The sequence below is a fragment of the Phaseolus vulgaris genome, chromosome 7 (assembly GCF_051622355.1).
Source record: "Phaseolus vulgaris cultivar YP4 chromosome 7, ASM5162235v1, whole genome shotgun sequence".
Classification (NCBI taxonomy): Eukaryota; Viridiplantae; Streptophyta; class Magnoliopsida; order Fabales; family Fabaceae; genus Phaseolus; species Phaseolus vulgaris.
The window spans coordinates 20,667,743-20,684,670 of NC_143504.1; the positions used below are offsets into that span (position 1 = coordinate 20,667,743).

A 16,928-nucleotide genomic window follows, 5' to 3' on the forward strand; every position below is an offset into this window, starting at 1 on the left:
ACAAGTTCAGCTTTGGAATTGATGCATTTTCTATTTTTATTTCATCATTTCTAATTTTTCAAAATAATACAAATCAAAATAACGCATCTACATGGAGGGCTTGATTGACATGGCACACCAATGTTTGATAAAATGTCGAGTTCATATAGTTAAACTGTCAAGAACAATAATGCTGCTAACATTTATATCAGCTGTTAACACGTCATAAACTCACTTGCATTCATTCAAAATTCTTTGGAATTTTAACACAACCTTAAGGAAACCATATTTTCTGTGCAATGCACAAGTCAATTATACACACAATCACTTGTACAACTTTGTTTGACAAATGAAGGATTTGACTGATTTTATGCAGAAGCAAAACAGTAATGATCATATTATTTGGGGCATTGGCAAGGAAACCCTTTCTTTTCCTAAAGATGCAATTTACATTAAACCCAACTTGAAGCTCTATTTCCACTTGCTGGCCTTCTTTTTTTCAAATATTGTGGATGAGGGAATCAATTTATGAAGAAAAAACGGGGGAAAAGGTAGACACAGTCAGAAATAGTTAAATTTCAACTATTGACAAGCATTGGAAAATCACCCTTCTGAACTTGAAGTTCATTCGCATCCTTTTTCCTGATATAAGATGACATCTGAGATCTGCAAAGTTATATACTTTAATCCATTTTCATTTTGTCATCCATTGAGATGATTGGTGGCACCACTTTGTGCCCCCTTCACATGTTCTGTTCTCCAAGAGGAATCCACCTGAGGAAGTTGATATTCATCTGGTTTCAAAGCCAAGGCAAAATCAGGCAACGTTGGTGCTGTTTCCATGATTCTGTAGTAAACATTGACACAAGACGCATGATTCTATCAGTCATCTACTTCAATTTTCACTAACCAAGAATCATTAACAACTATGAAATTTCATTTATGCACTAAAGTTTACCTCTCATAGGAATACAGATCCCGGTTTATTCGCACCTTGCTTGAAGTATCCTTAGGAATTTTCTCGAAAAGATATTTCATTGTCCCCCAAAGTGGTGGATTTCTGCACCATGACTGTCAGTTAGATGGACCATGATATTACAGCCACAAATGATATTCTGTTTTAAGAGAACTTAAAGAATGAAGGAAAGCTTTTAAAAATAGTGAATGCTCATGCCAGAGTTGAAGTACACAAAAAGACCTCATTTATGAGGCCATTATGCCTTAACTCTGTTGGTCACCGGTCTCTGGACAAATGAAGGGTGTAGAAAACTGTAGTACAGTTTGAGATTCCTAAAGTCCTGCATTATATCTAGAGAGAGGGAATGCATAACTTCATTCAGAAGCCAAACAATTTTAGCTAAGTTCGTTCAAATTAATAATAACTATATCAGAAGGTATGGCTAAAATATTGTAAGGTTCATATGATTTTCAACGTATAATAAGAGATAATACCAAAGTTTTCACTTTTTATCATAATGAGGGCCTTATGTCATTGTACTTGCAGAGGTGAAACAGGGAAACTTATTAAGTTATTAAAGAATCACAAGCATGACAAATTAAGGCGTTTCACAATTTCAGTTAAGACACAGAAACTGCCGTTGGCCTTCATTTATCGTTCTTCCATAAAAATGACAATTTCCTAGGTTTCCGGCGAGAATAGTAAATCGATAAGTAATGAAGTGAGCTTTGTGTTCACACTTATATCTTTTGATTTTTAATCAAATCTGTAGACAATGTGGGATTGGTCATCTTGAATATAAAACTAGATCTTTACGAGTTGTTTGATACTCACAAAATAACAGATGGTTCAATTGGCCTAACAAACCTCGTTTGATAGATTCTAATACCATCTTAGAATATATGTTTAGGCTTAATTCAACTTTACAAAATAAGCTTGTAAGGTATGATTGGTGTTTACTTATATGCTTTGTTTTAGTTATATCACTTGATGATATGGAATTCACAACATACTCATTCCAAAAAATGGGGTAAATATAGTTAAGGATTCCATCACTTTATATATTAGACACATGACTCGTCGTGATTTAAACGTTGACTCAAGGAGGTTCTAAAAACTAGTATAACTCTTTTTTTCTGAAGATAACATAACATAACAACATAAAAACAAATCAGTTTGTTTAAGGGAATATTGTAAATAACCTTGACAATGGGGGTGCCGCATTAAATGCTTCACACAGCTTCTTACTTTCTTTGAAATACTCATCAGCAGCTTGTAAAGCAGCTACAGCCATCCCATGAGATTTCTCCGTGTTTCCCTCATCAAGAATCAATCCATGATAATAATATGCTGCAGCCTACAAATCATTACAATATACATATGAATAACTCACTTTACTAGCTTCTGCCAAAGGCATCTTCTTTACTTGTTCCTAAATTATGAATGATTATGCTAAAATCAAAAGAAAAACCATATATACCAGTAGATGTTCAAAGTCTCACTAAGTAAGCTTAAGAGCATATAATATAAGAATAAATCAAATAGCTTCAGAGTAATATTGTCGGGCGCTCATTTCCTTAACCAACCAAGCTGAAATCCACTATCAAGTCAATGATATTTTTCTTCGAGAGAATGTTGTCCACCCTCCCACTCAAAAACAACTAAATCCATCGTACCCCAGCAGTAGAAGGCTCCTCTCTTTGCGAAGGTATAGGAGAGGGTTATTATACACAACCTTACCTTGCATATGCAAAGGTTGTTTCCTTATTTGAATAAACAATAACAAAAATGCAACTCTCATGTATAAGCTTATTTTCACTTCAAATATCTCAAAAAAATGCAGACCTATACAGAGAAGCTTCAGATTGAAATGAAAATTTTCTTTTGTAAATATGAATTACCAAACATGCACTCAGCCTCTACTTAAAATTAGGTCCAGTCATTAATCAAATGTCCATACAGCCACTTCCAACTAAACTCTGTCCATATGAAACATAAAGATCTAATCCCCTCGACTTCTCAAGTTTTAATATCAACTTTATATTTTTATCTTGTAGACCATTGATTAATTGATGCATTTGACACTTCATCTGCATTTATAAGCAGAAGGCAGCCGGTAACCACAAAATTCCACTCTAGTTGTACTATTATAAAGAAATTCATAATAATTAAATAGGAAGATACAAATAACTGGGGAGAAGAAACACAAACCTTTGCCTCAATATACTTCCATTTCACAAAGAGACGATGTTTTTCACCCCAACCATTTGCTAATGGAAGGTTCATAATATTATCTTGAGCCTGCAAATGAAAAGCGTGAATAAAGTAATGTATGCTGGTTAAATGCACTTGTATTAGCAAACTAATGAATACATATGCATACTCGCATCGAGTATAGAGAATAAAATTAAAGATTGGTCTAAGGGACAAAATGCTATTGTTTCAGAACCAAGAGAAACATGTTGGAGATCCCATTTGGGTATAGAACAAAGAGAATAAAAGATAAATTGAGAATTAACAAATCCTTTTAGAAAGAAACCAGCAAATTTATCAACAGAGCAGAAATCATGCTAAGAGAACATACACAATGCAAAACCAGAAAAGAAATTGTTCCACAGGACACAATGATATTCACTACATTTAAATTGATTAAGATTTGTACAGTTTAAAAAAAACTTGTGTTTGAATTTATATAGAAAAGGTTACACGCTCTAGTACAGCTTCTAGGTTCTAGCATTCTTTACACACCCCACCCTGGAAAAAAATAAAGAGAAATTGATATGAAATGTTAAAAAATAAAGTGCATCAGCAATAAAATAACGGTTCCCGTAATTCCATTAGTTATGTCAATCAATATTTGAAATGCATTGAATATAACACTTGAAAACTTTGCATCCGTACCTGCTGCCAATATTTCACCATCTCACATGCAAGTCTACGCTTCACTGCAAGAGTGGCTTTGGCACTATCAATTGCCATTCCAAGTTGGATATCTACACCCTATTAAAACAGAAAAATAAACAAGTATACCCAAAATAGATCAGATACAGAGGGTGGGAAAGGTATCTAATCTATATATTGAACAGTCCCCCTCTCCACAGTCTTCTATGCAATGTTAATGTTTTAAATGGCATTACATCCCAGGTAGGAGAGTAATATATACTCCACTACGGTTTTGAATCACACAAATTCTTAAATGGAAAAATGCATCTTTAGAGCTAAAACTTTTAATCTAATATGTTAATTTTGACAAAATCCAAAGGAATTTACACAATGAATTCAATCAAATTATAGCAACAATCACAATGATTGTACTCACAAATCACAATGTCCCCCCTTTTTATCCCTAGTTAGCTTTAAATTTCACCCCCAATTTATTAAATTTTCATTCTATAATTTATATATCAATGGAACTAAGAGTGGAGTTGAAATTTGGGGTACATACTAAAATGACAAACAATTGTTTCTCAAGCACTTACCACTAGACTAAAAGCCACAATTTATAGTTACAATGCAATTTTTTCTACTTAAGAATTTAGTAACTCAAAAGTCATAATTTAATTGTAATTTGGTCAACCTGACCCCTCTGTCACGAGACAATTGATGCACCCTACAACAATCTCCCCCTCAACAATTGTCCCGCTAGGAATCGAGCTCTTTGATTGTGACTTGGCTTATCTGACCCGCCACCAGACAATTGATGCAACCCATAACACCTAATAAGTTTACTCCTTCATTTTCACCCTTGCCAATTCATTCTCCTAGATTATGGCAACAAAGGCATGAACTAATATACTGAAAAGTCAAACACATCTTTCTCATATTCAATTACTAGACATGCGAAATTTTTGTATTACTCTTTTATAAGCTTAAAATGACAGAATTTTTGTATGACTAGCCTTACTATGAGAAAATTTATACATCGTAAGCTTTTAGAAGAGGAAATGTCTGAAATCTGCTTGACCAAAAACTTTTGAATGGCCCACCTAATGTGAAAGATTAAACTGAAGAATGGTAACAGATTTTAAGTGGAAAAAGAGTCTATATCAAGCACAAAATTTTTACTTGAATGTCTATTTGAATGGTGCTCACATTGTTGGCAAATCTGCCTTACTCTAAGCAAGAGCAGATTATCTCGGACCCATAACCCCTTTTTCTCTGATTATAATGGCAGTTCTATCTTCATAAAAGAAAGGAATAGAAAAAATATAGGAAGCATAAAACTAGTCTTAGAAGCTTTGGGCATTTAATAGAACAAGGTTGTTTGTCGTTGTATTCTCTTTACATCAAGCATATTGATTCCCATGACATGCCACTAAAAGCATTATTCACTAAAAGAAAAACTCAAGGATTGTAGCATTGTTATTAATTAATGCAGTCTAGCAAACTTAACATTAAATGATGTGACCAATTTTATGATAGATGTCAGCATTATAAAAAATATTAAACATTTATGTATTCTAACCTAATAGCCAAAGCTTTTAGGTCATTTGGTTTAAAATATGATATTTCTTGACGATTCCATATCGACTAGAAATATGACCAAATGATAGTATACAAGTAGATGAAAATCTCACATTGCAAGCCAGTTGTGAGGTTGAGTTAGGCCTAAAACTCACACTTTATGAGATGGTATCAGAATTCATTCTAACAAAGTTTGTTAGGTTTATCATGTCACATTATCGACCACCCATGTTCAGTCTAGTTAATAGGGTGTTTTGTGAGGTTAAGCTAAACCTAAAACCCACACTTCCTAAGAATATTTAAGGCTTATTACACACCCATGATGATGTCCAGAAACTTCAACTTCATATGTCAAGTTTATGATGTCAAGAATGTGTTAATTCCTTACTTAAGCAAGCTTTGGGGGTTAAATCCAGCATAGTCCATTCTTAAGGCCAAGTTAGTTTATGGAGAAGTTTGTGACTAAGTAGTCTAGAGTTTGACCAGATATTCCCATATTCTTCTAAATATAAAGCAAATTTCAGTACAAGGTAGACTAGAGTAAGAGGTTTAAAAAGTACAAAAATATTCATGAGCCTCCTTCAAACATCTTAAGCATTTTAGATAAATGATTTGTGATTTAATATTAGAGCCTATTTGATGTTAGGCTACCATCAAATATCCAATCTTGAAAACTCCATATCCCAAATATCCAACTTTGTGCATAATGAGAATGTATTTGTTATATTCTAAAGTTTTAGGATTTAATTAGTTAGGATTTTATTAGAATTTAATCATTTATTTAATTAGTTAGGATTTTATTAGGATTTTATCAGGATTTTATTAGGATTTTATCAGGATTTTATTAGGATTTTATCAGGATTTTATCAGGATTTTATTAGGATTTTATCATCTTTAGTACTCTATAAATAGAGTATTGAACTATTTTTTGATACATGAATAATATATGCAGTTTGTTTCCTTTTCTCAATTCTCTATCATTGTTCTTGTTCTTGGTATAATCGGAAGCCACCTAAAGGTTCCCTTTGTCCAAAGCCTAATCGTTCTTCGAAATCTCTTACGAGAGGACCTAGACGCTTCTACACACGATCGTTCATATCAATTGGTATCAGCTAGGACCTTCCAGTACTTTCAATGGCAGATTCAACACGCTTCGCTCAAGCTACTAAAGAGATGGAAGATCGACTCTCCCAAAGGATGGATAATAGGTTTATGGAACTCGCGACTACGTTGAAGGAAACCTTGACTCTTTCTATGAAAGACACCATTCAGGATTTACTTACTCAATCTCGAGGTGAACGCTCCCCTGGACCCTCACATGACACGCGCAGACCTCGCATGGGGTCTTCTTATGTTTGTGGCACACGGTTGGCACACATCGACTTTCCCCGATTCAATGGCGAAAATGTTAACCAGTGGATTTACCAATGCGAAAATTATTTTCTCATTGACAAGACTCCAGAGGAATTCAAGGTACAGTTGGCACTTGTGCATCTAGAAGGCAAGGCCTTGCAATGGCATACTGCACTTATGAACTCTGATTTAGATATGGATGCACCTTCATGGCCAGGATTCACCAAAAGTCTAAAAGATCGGTTTAGTGCAATTGGCGATGATCCCATGGTTGCGTTGATGCGTCTGCGACAAAAGACTTCAGTTGATGCCTATCATGAAGAGTTCGACTCAATCATTACAAGATTGAAGTTAGCTAATGACCATATTCTCAGCTGCTTCCTGGGTGGCTTAAAGCAAGACATCCAAATGATGGTACGCATGTTCCAACCTCCATCTCTACAACATGCATTTACTTTGGCCAGGACGTATGAAGCAGCCAATTCCAGCAAGTCGACGACCAAATTCCACAGGGGAGTCTTAAATCCAGCTCCAGTGCCTCTATCATCGTCAACTCCAATCAATGCGGTCCCCAAACCTAAACCCACACGCCACTTAACGCCAGAGTTCATAGCAGAACGCAGAGCCCAAGGCCTTTTTTATTTTTGTGATGAACCCTACTCAATGGAGCACAGTAGGGTACACAAAAAATTACAGCTTCACGTCATGGAGATGGAGGAAGAAGATGACGCACAGGATAGTCCTCCCAGTGACGCGACTGATTTATTGCAATGGAAGGAACCACAAATCTCAGTTAACGCATTAACAGGAGTGGCTGGGTTCAAAACTATGAGAATAACTGGATATCATCAAAAACGACCTTTACATATTCTTATTGATAGTGGCAACACTCATAATTTCTTAGATACCCAAATGGCTCAAAAATATGGGTGCATAATTGAGACGATTGCCCCTTTGAATGTCGTGGTAGCAGATGGGTCAAAGATCAAGATATCTTCCGTGGTAAAAGATTTTAGTTGGACAATTCAGCACACAACTTTTACTGCTATATGCTACTCCTTCCTTAGGGGTGTTGCGATTTAGTGCTGGGAATTGAGTGGCTCATAACATTGGGCGATATTTTATGGAATTTCGACAAACTCACTATGGAATTCAATGTACAAGGAAGGCGACATGTTCTACGTGGCTCTATGGCCCCCAAGCTTAAACCTGCACACAAGCAACAGTTGAGTAAAGCTTTTATTGACGGTGTGCATTTGTCTATGATGCACGTGGGTGCAAAGGAGGACATGTTGTTGCAGTCCTTGACTACACATGCTGCAGCACAGGAGATTCCAACTGAGATCGCGAATCTCTTACAAGAATTTGCAGATGTCTTTCAGGAACCACAACAATTATCACCCTTTCGACCAGGCCATGATCATCATATTCCATTGATTCAGGGAGTTAATCCTGTCAACAAACGGCCTTACAAGTATGCCACAACCCAAAAAGATATTATTGACCAACTTATACATGAATATTTGCAATCAGGAATTATACAGGAAAGTTGTAGCCCTTACGCCAGCCCCGTGGTTCTGGTGAGCAAAAAAGATGGCTCAGGGAGACTTTGTGTTGATTATAGAGATTTGAATAAGGGCACAGTCAAGAACAAATTTCCCGTTCCTTTAGTTGATGATTTACTGGATGAATTAGCAGGATCTACTATTTTTTCGAAAATTGATTTACGTGCAAGCTATAATCAAGTTCGGATGAATCCCGACGATGTGTGGAAGACAGCTTTTCGAACACACTCGGGACATTATGAGTACCTGGTGATGCCATTTGGACTCACCAACGCCCCAGCTACATTCCAAGGATTAATGAACTCCATTTTTCAGAGGTTTTTAAGGAAATTTTTGTTGGTGTTTTTTTGATGATATTCTAGTCTACAGCAAAAACACAACAGAGCACATACAACATCAAACAGAAGGGTTGCAGATTCTCCGTATCCATTCTCTTTTTGCCAAGAGATCTAAATGCTATTTTGCTGTTTCCGAAGTGGAGTACTTAGGCCATATTATTAATGCACAGGGAGTTTCCACGGACTCCAACAAAGTTGCTGCTATGGTAAGCTGGCCTCTACCACGAACCCTAAAACAATTACGGGGGTTTTTGGGCTTAGCAGGGTATTATCAAAGATTTGTCCGCGGATATGGCATCATTGCTAAACCCTTAACTGATATGCTGAAGAAGGACAATTTCATTTGGTGTGAGAGGGCTGAACAAGCTTTTCACGGCCTTAAGAAGATGATGAGCAGTACTCCAGTTTTAGCACTACCTGATTTCTCAAAAGTCTTTGTTGTGGAGGTAGATGCTTCGGGGCAAGGCGTGGGAGCAGTTTTGATGCAAGACCACCATCCCATAGCTTTTATTAGTAGAATTTTTAACCTTCAACAACAAGCTTATTCAACATACGAAAAGGAGTTGGTGGGAGTAGTCTTTGCTGTGCAAAAATGGCGACATTACCTGTTGAATCGTCATTTTACTATCAAGACGGATCATTACAGCCTTAAATACATCTTAGATCAAAGATGGTCCACTGAGTTTCAACAAAAATGGCTAGTCAAGCTGATGGAATTTGATTTCACCATAGAATATCGCCAAGGAAAAGAAAATGTTGTCGCTGATGCAAAGGTTTAATTACCTTACAACTACGGTCTGAGTTACTACATGATATACAACAATCATGGATTACAGATATTCACTTACAGAAACTCATAACAGAGTTAAAGGCAAATACAAGTTCCCATAAACATTATACATGGGAAAACAATGAACTTAGAAGAAAAAACAGGCTGGTTGTAGGGATAGATGGGATATTGAGAAAGAAGATTTTGTAGTGGCTACATGCCTCAACGGAGGGCGGTCATTCGGGTATGAATGCAACAGTGAAAAGGGTCAAGGTAGTGGTTTATTGGAAAGGCCTAAATAAAGATATCAAACATTTTATCCAAAGATGTTCTGTGTGTCAGCAAAATAAATATGACACCGTTGCTACTCCAGGCCTTCTACAACCTCTACCCATTCCACAGACCAATTGGCAGCACATCACCATGGATTTCATCGAAGGGTTGCCACGTTCAGAAGGTAAACAAGTCATTTTTGTGGTAGTAGACAGGCTAAGCAAAGCTGCCCATTTTATGGCTCTAACTCACCCATATACGGCAAGAAGTGTTGCTCAAGTATTTTTGGACAACGTGTTCAAGTTACATGGATGTCCGGAAACCATTACCAGTGATAGAGATCCGATTTTTGTGAGCCAATTTTGGAAAGAGTTTATGGCAATACAAGGAGTGCAAGTTCAACTGTCCACAAGTTATCATCCCCAAACAGATGGCCAGACAGAGGTGGTGAATAGATGCTTAGAAACTTATTTGAGATGTATGTGTGTTGACTCACCACACAAATGGGTGCAATGGCTCCCTCTTGCAGAATGGTGGTATAATACCACATTCCATACAGCCATAAAAGCCACCCCGTATGAAATTGTGTATGGTCAACCACCTCCTATCCATTTACCGTACTTACCGGGGGAATCCAGCATTGAATTGGTCGATAGAAGCCTTCTCAAGAGAGAACAAATGTTGAAAGTGTGAGCACAAGAGAGAATGAAACAACTAGCAGATAGACATAGATCCGAGAGAGGCTTTGAGATTGGTGACTTGGTTTACGTTAAGTTGCAAGCTTACAGGCAGGTATCCGTAAGCTTCAAACCAAATGCTAAGTTGAGCCCAAAGTATTTTGGGCCCTACAAGGTTTTGGATAAGGTGGGGGAGGTAGCTTATAAGCTAGAACTTCCAGTACATTCTAAGATTCACAATGTCTTCCATGTATCACAACTAAAGAAACATGTCGGCGACATGGTGGTTTCCACTACGCTGCCTTATCAAACTGAAGACCCACTACAACTGAAAGAGCCTGAAGCTATCATTGACCGTATGACTGTTAAGAGAAGAGGAAGGGCAGTCACAAAGGTTTTAGTGAAGTGGAAGCACCAACTTCCTGAAGATGCAACTTGGGAGTTCTACTTTGATTTGAAGAAGAAGTACCCATTGTTCCATTCTTGAGGGCAAGAATGTTGTTATGGGGAGAGCATTGTTATATTCTAAAGTTTTAGGATTTAATTAGTTAGGATTTTATTAGAATTTAATCATTTATTTAATTAGTTAGGATTTTATTAGGATTTTATCAGGATTTTATTAGGATTTTATTAGGATTTTATGAAGATTTTATTAGGATTTTATCAGGATTTTATTAGGATTTTATGAGGATTTTATTAGGATTTTATGAGGATTTTATTAGGATTTTATCAGGATTTTATTAGGATTTTATTAGGATTTTATCATCTTTAGTACTCTATAAATAGAGAATTGAACTATTTTTTGATACATGAATAATATATGCAGTTTGTTTCCTTTTCTCAATTCTCTATCATTGTTCTTGTTCTTGGTATAATCGGAAGCCACCTAAAGGTTCCCTTTGTCCAAAGCCTAATCGTTCTTCGAAATCTCTTACGAGAGGACCTAGACGCTTCTACACACGATCGTTCATATCAGTATTAAGATTCCACACTGTCCCAGAAAATGCCTAAATGAAAAAGGATCTTTTATAATGACTCTTGGCCTTTTGAGCTAGCTGTGGGATTGAGTTAGGCCTGGTCCATTCCCAGTTTTAATAGCAAATATATAAATAAACCCAGGCAAAGCTAATTTCACTAATCATTTGCTTAAAAATGCAACATAACTTTGCAAAAGAATGATGGATAAGAAGTTTGGCTCCATAAAACATACAAGAAACATCGGTTATGTGATGGGTTTTCAGTTCATAATTCTCTACGAGGCAAACAGAGTAATACCTGTCCCAATGCTTGCAGACAAAGTGCTCGAAGAACTCCTTCTGCAAGGTCTACAGGTAAACTTCTCCTAAAATCAAATTAACAGTGAGAAGAGTGATAAAAAGAAAATGAAAATGAGAATGGTTGTTTAGGTTACAAAAATAGTTAGGCAGTCAACTGATTGTATTACAGTGTACAAACCTGAGTTCGGCAGGCAACTGTGGAAGAACATGCCTTACAGCACAATCAAGATACCCAGCTGCCTTAAGGAAGATATCGACAGAAGCTCGTCTGCTTTCTGTCAGTAAATAACCAAAAGTTCAAACTTCCAAATAGGAATAGTATAATAAACGCATCTACGAAGCAGTATCATTAGAAACAAGTGAAAAAAATTACAGGAAATTTCATAGTATTCTGTCAATAAGATGATGATATTTCCATTCCAAATTATGATAACTAGACATGAACACAGACAAAGAACTGCAATGAATTATTTACTCATACGCAATGAACAAACAAGACAGAACAAAAAAAGAAAGAGAGAATTATCTTTCTTAAAACTTCAAATAGAAACTGACAAATTAGTAAATACTAGTCATTAAAGACTACATATTCCATGAACCACAAAATCACACACACAAAGCAGAAACAAGTTTAACTGAAAACCACAAGATAGTCTACAGGTGTTTCCAATTGGAATTATTTGTATCAAATGTGTTTTGGTTGTTTGATGTAAAAAAAATATTACCAGGCAAGTTACAAGGAATATATTGACATGTGCCAAAAAATCTTAATACTCACCTTCTGATACTTTTGGCTGATGACCATCAGTGGACATTCTGGGAAGAAGTAATAAATTGGCCTGTGATAATAATAACGTAGCCATCAAGTGCAAAACTGACAACACCTCATACCAGGCATTTGACATGGCTGTTTCCTGGAAAAATGCAGTTGCACCAACAAACAAAAAAAGAAAGTGGAGCAGATAGAAAATTATCAGCATTATTTTGTTTACAAATAAACATTCAAATCAAAGTAGAAAAACATGAATTTAAAAAGTAGGAATTACCTCTGCATCATCCTCCTGATTCACCCAAGCAAATTGTAATTTGTATTGTAAATGGCTTCCTGCACAATAAAGATAAGCAATCAATCAGGACAAATTGTATAGAGAACATTCATCAAGTATGAATGGACTAAAACCTGTTTTACCATTTTCGACTAATCCCAAGAGTACTGGCAAGTAGTCTTCAAGAGCCTGCTGAAGATCAGCCAGTGTTGAACCTCCTGAGGATGAAATTGTGTGATGCATCATTAAATTTGAGCAACTCATTCATTATATAACGATTCATCCTTGCTAGCACTAACCATGTTGGGTGGCACTTTTCCTTTTTGTTCTTGTAATTGTAGGCCCTTCTTGACCAGCCATTACGACTATACGAGTTCTAAGCGCAGACAGGCGTTCCACTATATTCTTGGACAAGTAGTCACCAAGTGACAGGGCAAAATCAACAGGTTTAGGAATTCTTAGACCGGGAACATACACAGAAACCTCCCCAATACTCCCTGGTCTTCTTCTACTTCCACCAGAATCCTTTGGAGTGGACACGAAGCAGCCCATATCCTGAGTACTATACCAGCTGATACAAAGAACACACAGTGAATCACCACCAAAAATCTAGTGTTTCTGTGCACACAACGAGTTGCTATTGTCTCTGACATTAAGATACACAGATACATGGATCACAGTCTCACAAATATATTCTAGAAACAAAGATGACTATTCATCAATCAAAGTTCAAAAAGTTTAGAGAACACTCAAAACTTACAGGTAAACTAACAGTAAAAAGCCATTAACATGAGTAATTAAATGTCAACCAACAAAGAAGTGGTAGTAGGTCACTCACGAGCGGCAATACATTTAAAGTTGTACCAGGGCTCTCCAATATTATTTTTAAATTGGCATATACTTTGTTTGACAGCATTGAGTTTTTTTATTAGGCCATTTTCAGCAGCAGTAATGATTCTCATTTCTTTATTTATTATCCTCATTCCTTACTCGTAATTAAAAATAAGCACCAAGGATTTATCCAACTAACCTTGTCGTTTGCCCTGGCACTTCACTCCTCACTGGTCAGGTCAAAAGTTCTGCTATTCTCTGTGCCAAAAATTCACAGGGAGAAACGTGAGGTTGAGGAAAAAAATATAGACATAAAAGCAACTACATCACAAGAACGGCATGAGACATGACAAGTGTGGTCCGTGCCAATTCTTGATTGGGATGAGAAGGGAAAGGCTTCATAAGATTGCAATAAGCATGCACAGTGAATTGGTTATAGTAAAACTAAAAGGTAACACTCCGCCCGTGCACCCCGTTACACCAACAACACAAACCCAACATATACAACAACCCGCATGAGAACTTCCTCAGGGTAAAAAAAACTTCAAGGAAAAGGTTTCGGCTCACGAAATTGGAGAAGATAGCAGGAAAATAGTTAAAAAATGAGAATCGTGACTTGTGAGTAAAGGGTTTCCAAAGAAATCCAAACAAGCTACAATTGCAGAAACGCAAAGAAACATTTGCATTGTTTTTATCTCTTTCTTGCACTAATTGATGTCCTGTCACAGCTTCACGACACTGTCACTAAAGCCACCGATAAATCAGGAAAACGGTAATGGGAAAAATAAAAGCTCCAGAAATCGAAACTGAAGCTTGAAGTTCGAAACTTTTTTAAACTAACGAGAAAAATGCTCCATTGGATTCATAAAAATCAGACAAAACCTTGGATTTCGGAATTTGTATTAACACCCCACCTCCCCCCAAAAAGAAACTTCGTCCGAATCCATTCCAACACATAAGTTGAACTGATTTTCCATCATGATACAATCCAAAGCAATTCCCGACCCAGAAAAAGCACTTGTTTCAACAAATTCCTCACCTCTATTCATCATTTCCAAGAAAAAAAATCCACCTTTATATATCCTATTGAAAATCACATGCTGCTAATGAGTCTTACCATGAACAGACAGAGTGGCATGAATTGAGCAAAACAGAGTGATGGACCCAATTGCAATCCAATTAAGAATCAAAGGAACCCTAAAAAAGCAGAAAACTTTAGAGGTGCCCAGAAGCAGAAACTAGACTTGAAAAAGAATGTGATCCTTAGCGATTCCTTCAGAGAGACGAACAGAGACAAAGACAGATACAGAGACAGAGACAGAGTCTTTTTCTATGTTTGAGAACAAAATTACAAATATATTTTAATTATTGTGGAACTTTGGGATATTGCTTGTTTTTATTCATTCATAGCAAAAACATAATAAGAATATGATATATGTGTGTCTGTACGACACTGCCTACAACTTTGTAAGTTGTATGCAGCCACAACTATAAAATGGTATTAGCAATAACATTAGAATTAGCATTAGGTGGCTTTATATATTATTCTTAATCTCTCAGATTAATATATTCCTACGGATTGCGTTTAAATGGCGCACATTTTGCAAAACCACATCTTTCTCAACCCTCCTTCATTCTCACTCTCTACTTTCTGCTGTGCCAAGCTGGTTTTACTCCTTCCTTTTCTTCTTCCTTTTTCTATTCCACCTACCTTTTTTTATTAACGTCTTTCTTAAGATTTAAATTCAAGCATCAAAATCAATAAAATAAATACTTATATCATTTTTATAAAATTATAAAATACTTTTATATTTTTAAATTATGTTTGATTTTGTCCTGAGTGAGTGGCAAGTGACAACACTGGCAATTTCTACAGTATACACACAAAGGGATTGCTTGCCGTCTCAGACTTTTTTCTTTTTTTTTCCTTCTAAAAATTAATATTAAATATTAAATAATAGATATAAAAAATTTACAAGTGGGTACTACATAGGAAGATTAGGTCTGCAGAAATTTCAATTGCATGCATGTGTGAGGTCATCACAGAACCAAGAGCAACCATCATCTATTCCCAATAGCCAATTTGTTTATTTGTTTTCACTTTTTATAATCTACCTATTTTCTTCTCAAATATTATTAAGTTGAACAATAAACTTATACTAGTCTATTTATTTTGTACGGATTGTTGATAAAAAAAATTATAAGGTTGAGATTGTTTATTGGTTTAAATGTGTGTTTGCTTTATTGGTGTATTTGTTAAGTGTTAGTACCTTACATCATCATACGAAGAATCTGTTTGTTATAATATTTGTTTTCCCTGTGAAAATTTATTATAGATTAAAATTCGTTAATATTTATTGAACTGTTAATTTAATTTTTGTAGAACGAATTTGCTTAAGCAATTTCATAACGTAATTATTGATAATTATGTTTAATATTTATGAACAAAGTAATAAAATTAACCAGTTTAGTGTTTAAAATAAATTGAAATTTTCAGAGGTTAAATTTTTGTTGACACATATTATGAAAAAATTAAATTAAAAAAATTAACACTTGGCCATCCACATCAATAAATTAAGATGTGTGGGTATTGATAACATTAAAGAAAACACGTGAATCACATCCAAATTGTTAAGACTCAAATTTACTATGCTGAATGCTGAAACTTTAAGCCAGAGCAAGTCCACTTAAATCCTGTTTCAATGTATGTCTATAAATGTTTTTTTTCTCAATTTGTTGGAATTGGAAACACTTTAATGCAATCACAACAATATTGAGTAACACCACATTTCTTAGAAAAAGCAAAGATATATGAATGGTGGAAAATCTCACATTGACTAAAGATAAGATAATAATATAGTATGTAAGTACGTGTAAACCTCACCTCTAATTTTATAAAGTTGAGTTAGGTTTAAAGTGTATTTCTTAATATGGTTTTAGAATTATTTAGAGTATATCCTAACTAGAGTTTGTTGGCCTAATCAGGGACGCTATCAGACCACTCATAGATATATAGTCTCACAGACGAGTTGGCAGATCTCGGCATGAGGGGTATGTTGAAGGTTTCACATTAACTAGAGATAGGACATTCAATACTATAAAAGTGAATGCAAATCTCACCATATGAGTCATGTTTTATAAGGTTAAGTTAGACTTAAAGACTAATTTATAGTTTATCTAACAAAAGTTTGTTGGACTTATCAAGATACCAAATATCAGACCACCCATAAATATATAGTCTCACGCACGAGTTGGAAGATCTCAGCGTTGGGTGTTGGAAATCTCACACAAGGACATTCAATCGTATATAAGTGGAATCTCACCTTATGAATCGGGTTTTATAAGGTTAAGTTAGACTGAAAGTCCACTTCTTTATATGATATCATAATCATTTATAG

General features: G+C 35.6%; 1 protein-coding gene across 4 annotated transcripts; it reads right to left on the bottom strand.

The window, feature by feature from the left end:
- Nucleotides 1–194: 194 nt before the first annotated feature.
- Nucleotides 195–15,284, bottom strand: LOC137816946 (uncharacterized). 4 transcript variants are annotated; one of them, XR_011081904.2, is made up of 13 exons: nt 14,648–15,264; nt 13,730–13,788; nt 12,999–13,270; nt 12,843–12,917; nt 12,700–12,758; nt 12,432–12,567; nt 11,832–11,928; nt 11,652–11,718; nt 3,839–3,937; nt 3,149–3,238; nt 2,140–2,294; nt 938–1,288; nt 195–826 (listed from the first exon to the last, which is right to left on the bottom strand). XR_011081904.2 is itself a non-coding variant. In XM_068620133.2 (13 exons), the coding sequence occupies exons 3-13, from the start codon at nt 13,249–13,251 to the stop codon at nt 682–684; spliced, it is 1,278 nt and encodes a 425-aa protein (XP_068476234.1). In that variant the 5' UTR covers nt 13,252–13,270; nt 13,730–13,788; nt 14,648–15,284; the 3' UTR covers nt 195–681. The 4 variants fall into 4 exon arrangements, 3 of the variants coding, with proteins under 3 accessions (XP_068476234.1, XP_090160438.1, XP_090160439.1); XM_068620133.2 differs by having other exon boundaries at nt 938–1,039; nt 14,648–15,284; XM_090304312.1 differs by having other exon boundaries at nt 938–1,039; nt 15,129–15,277.
- Nucleotides 15,285–16,928: the final 1,644 nt, after the last annotated feature.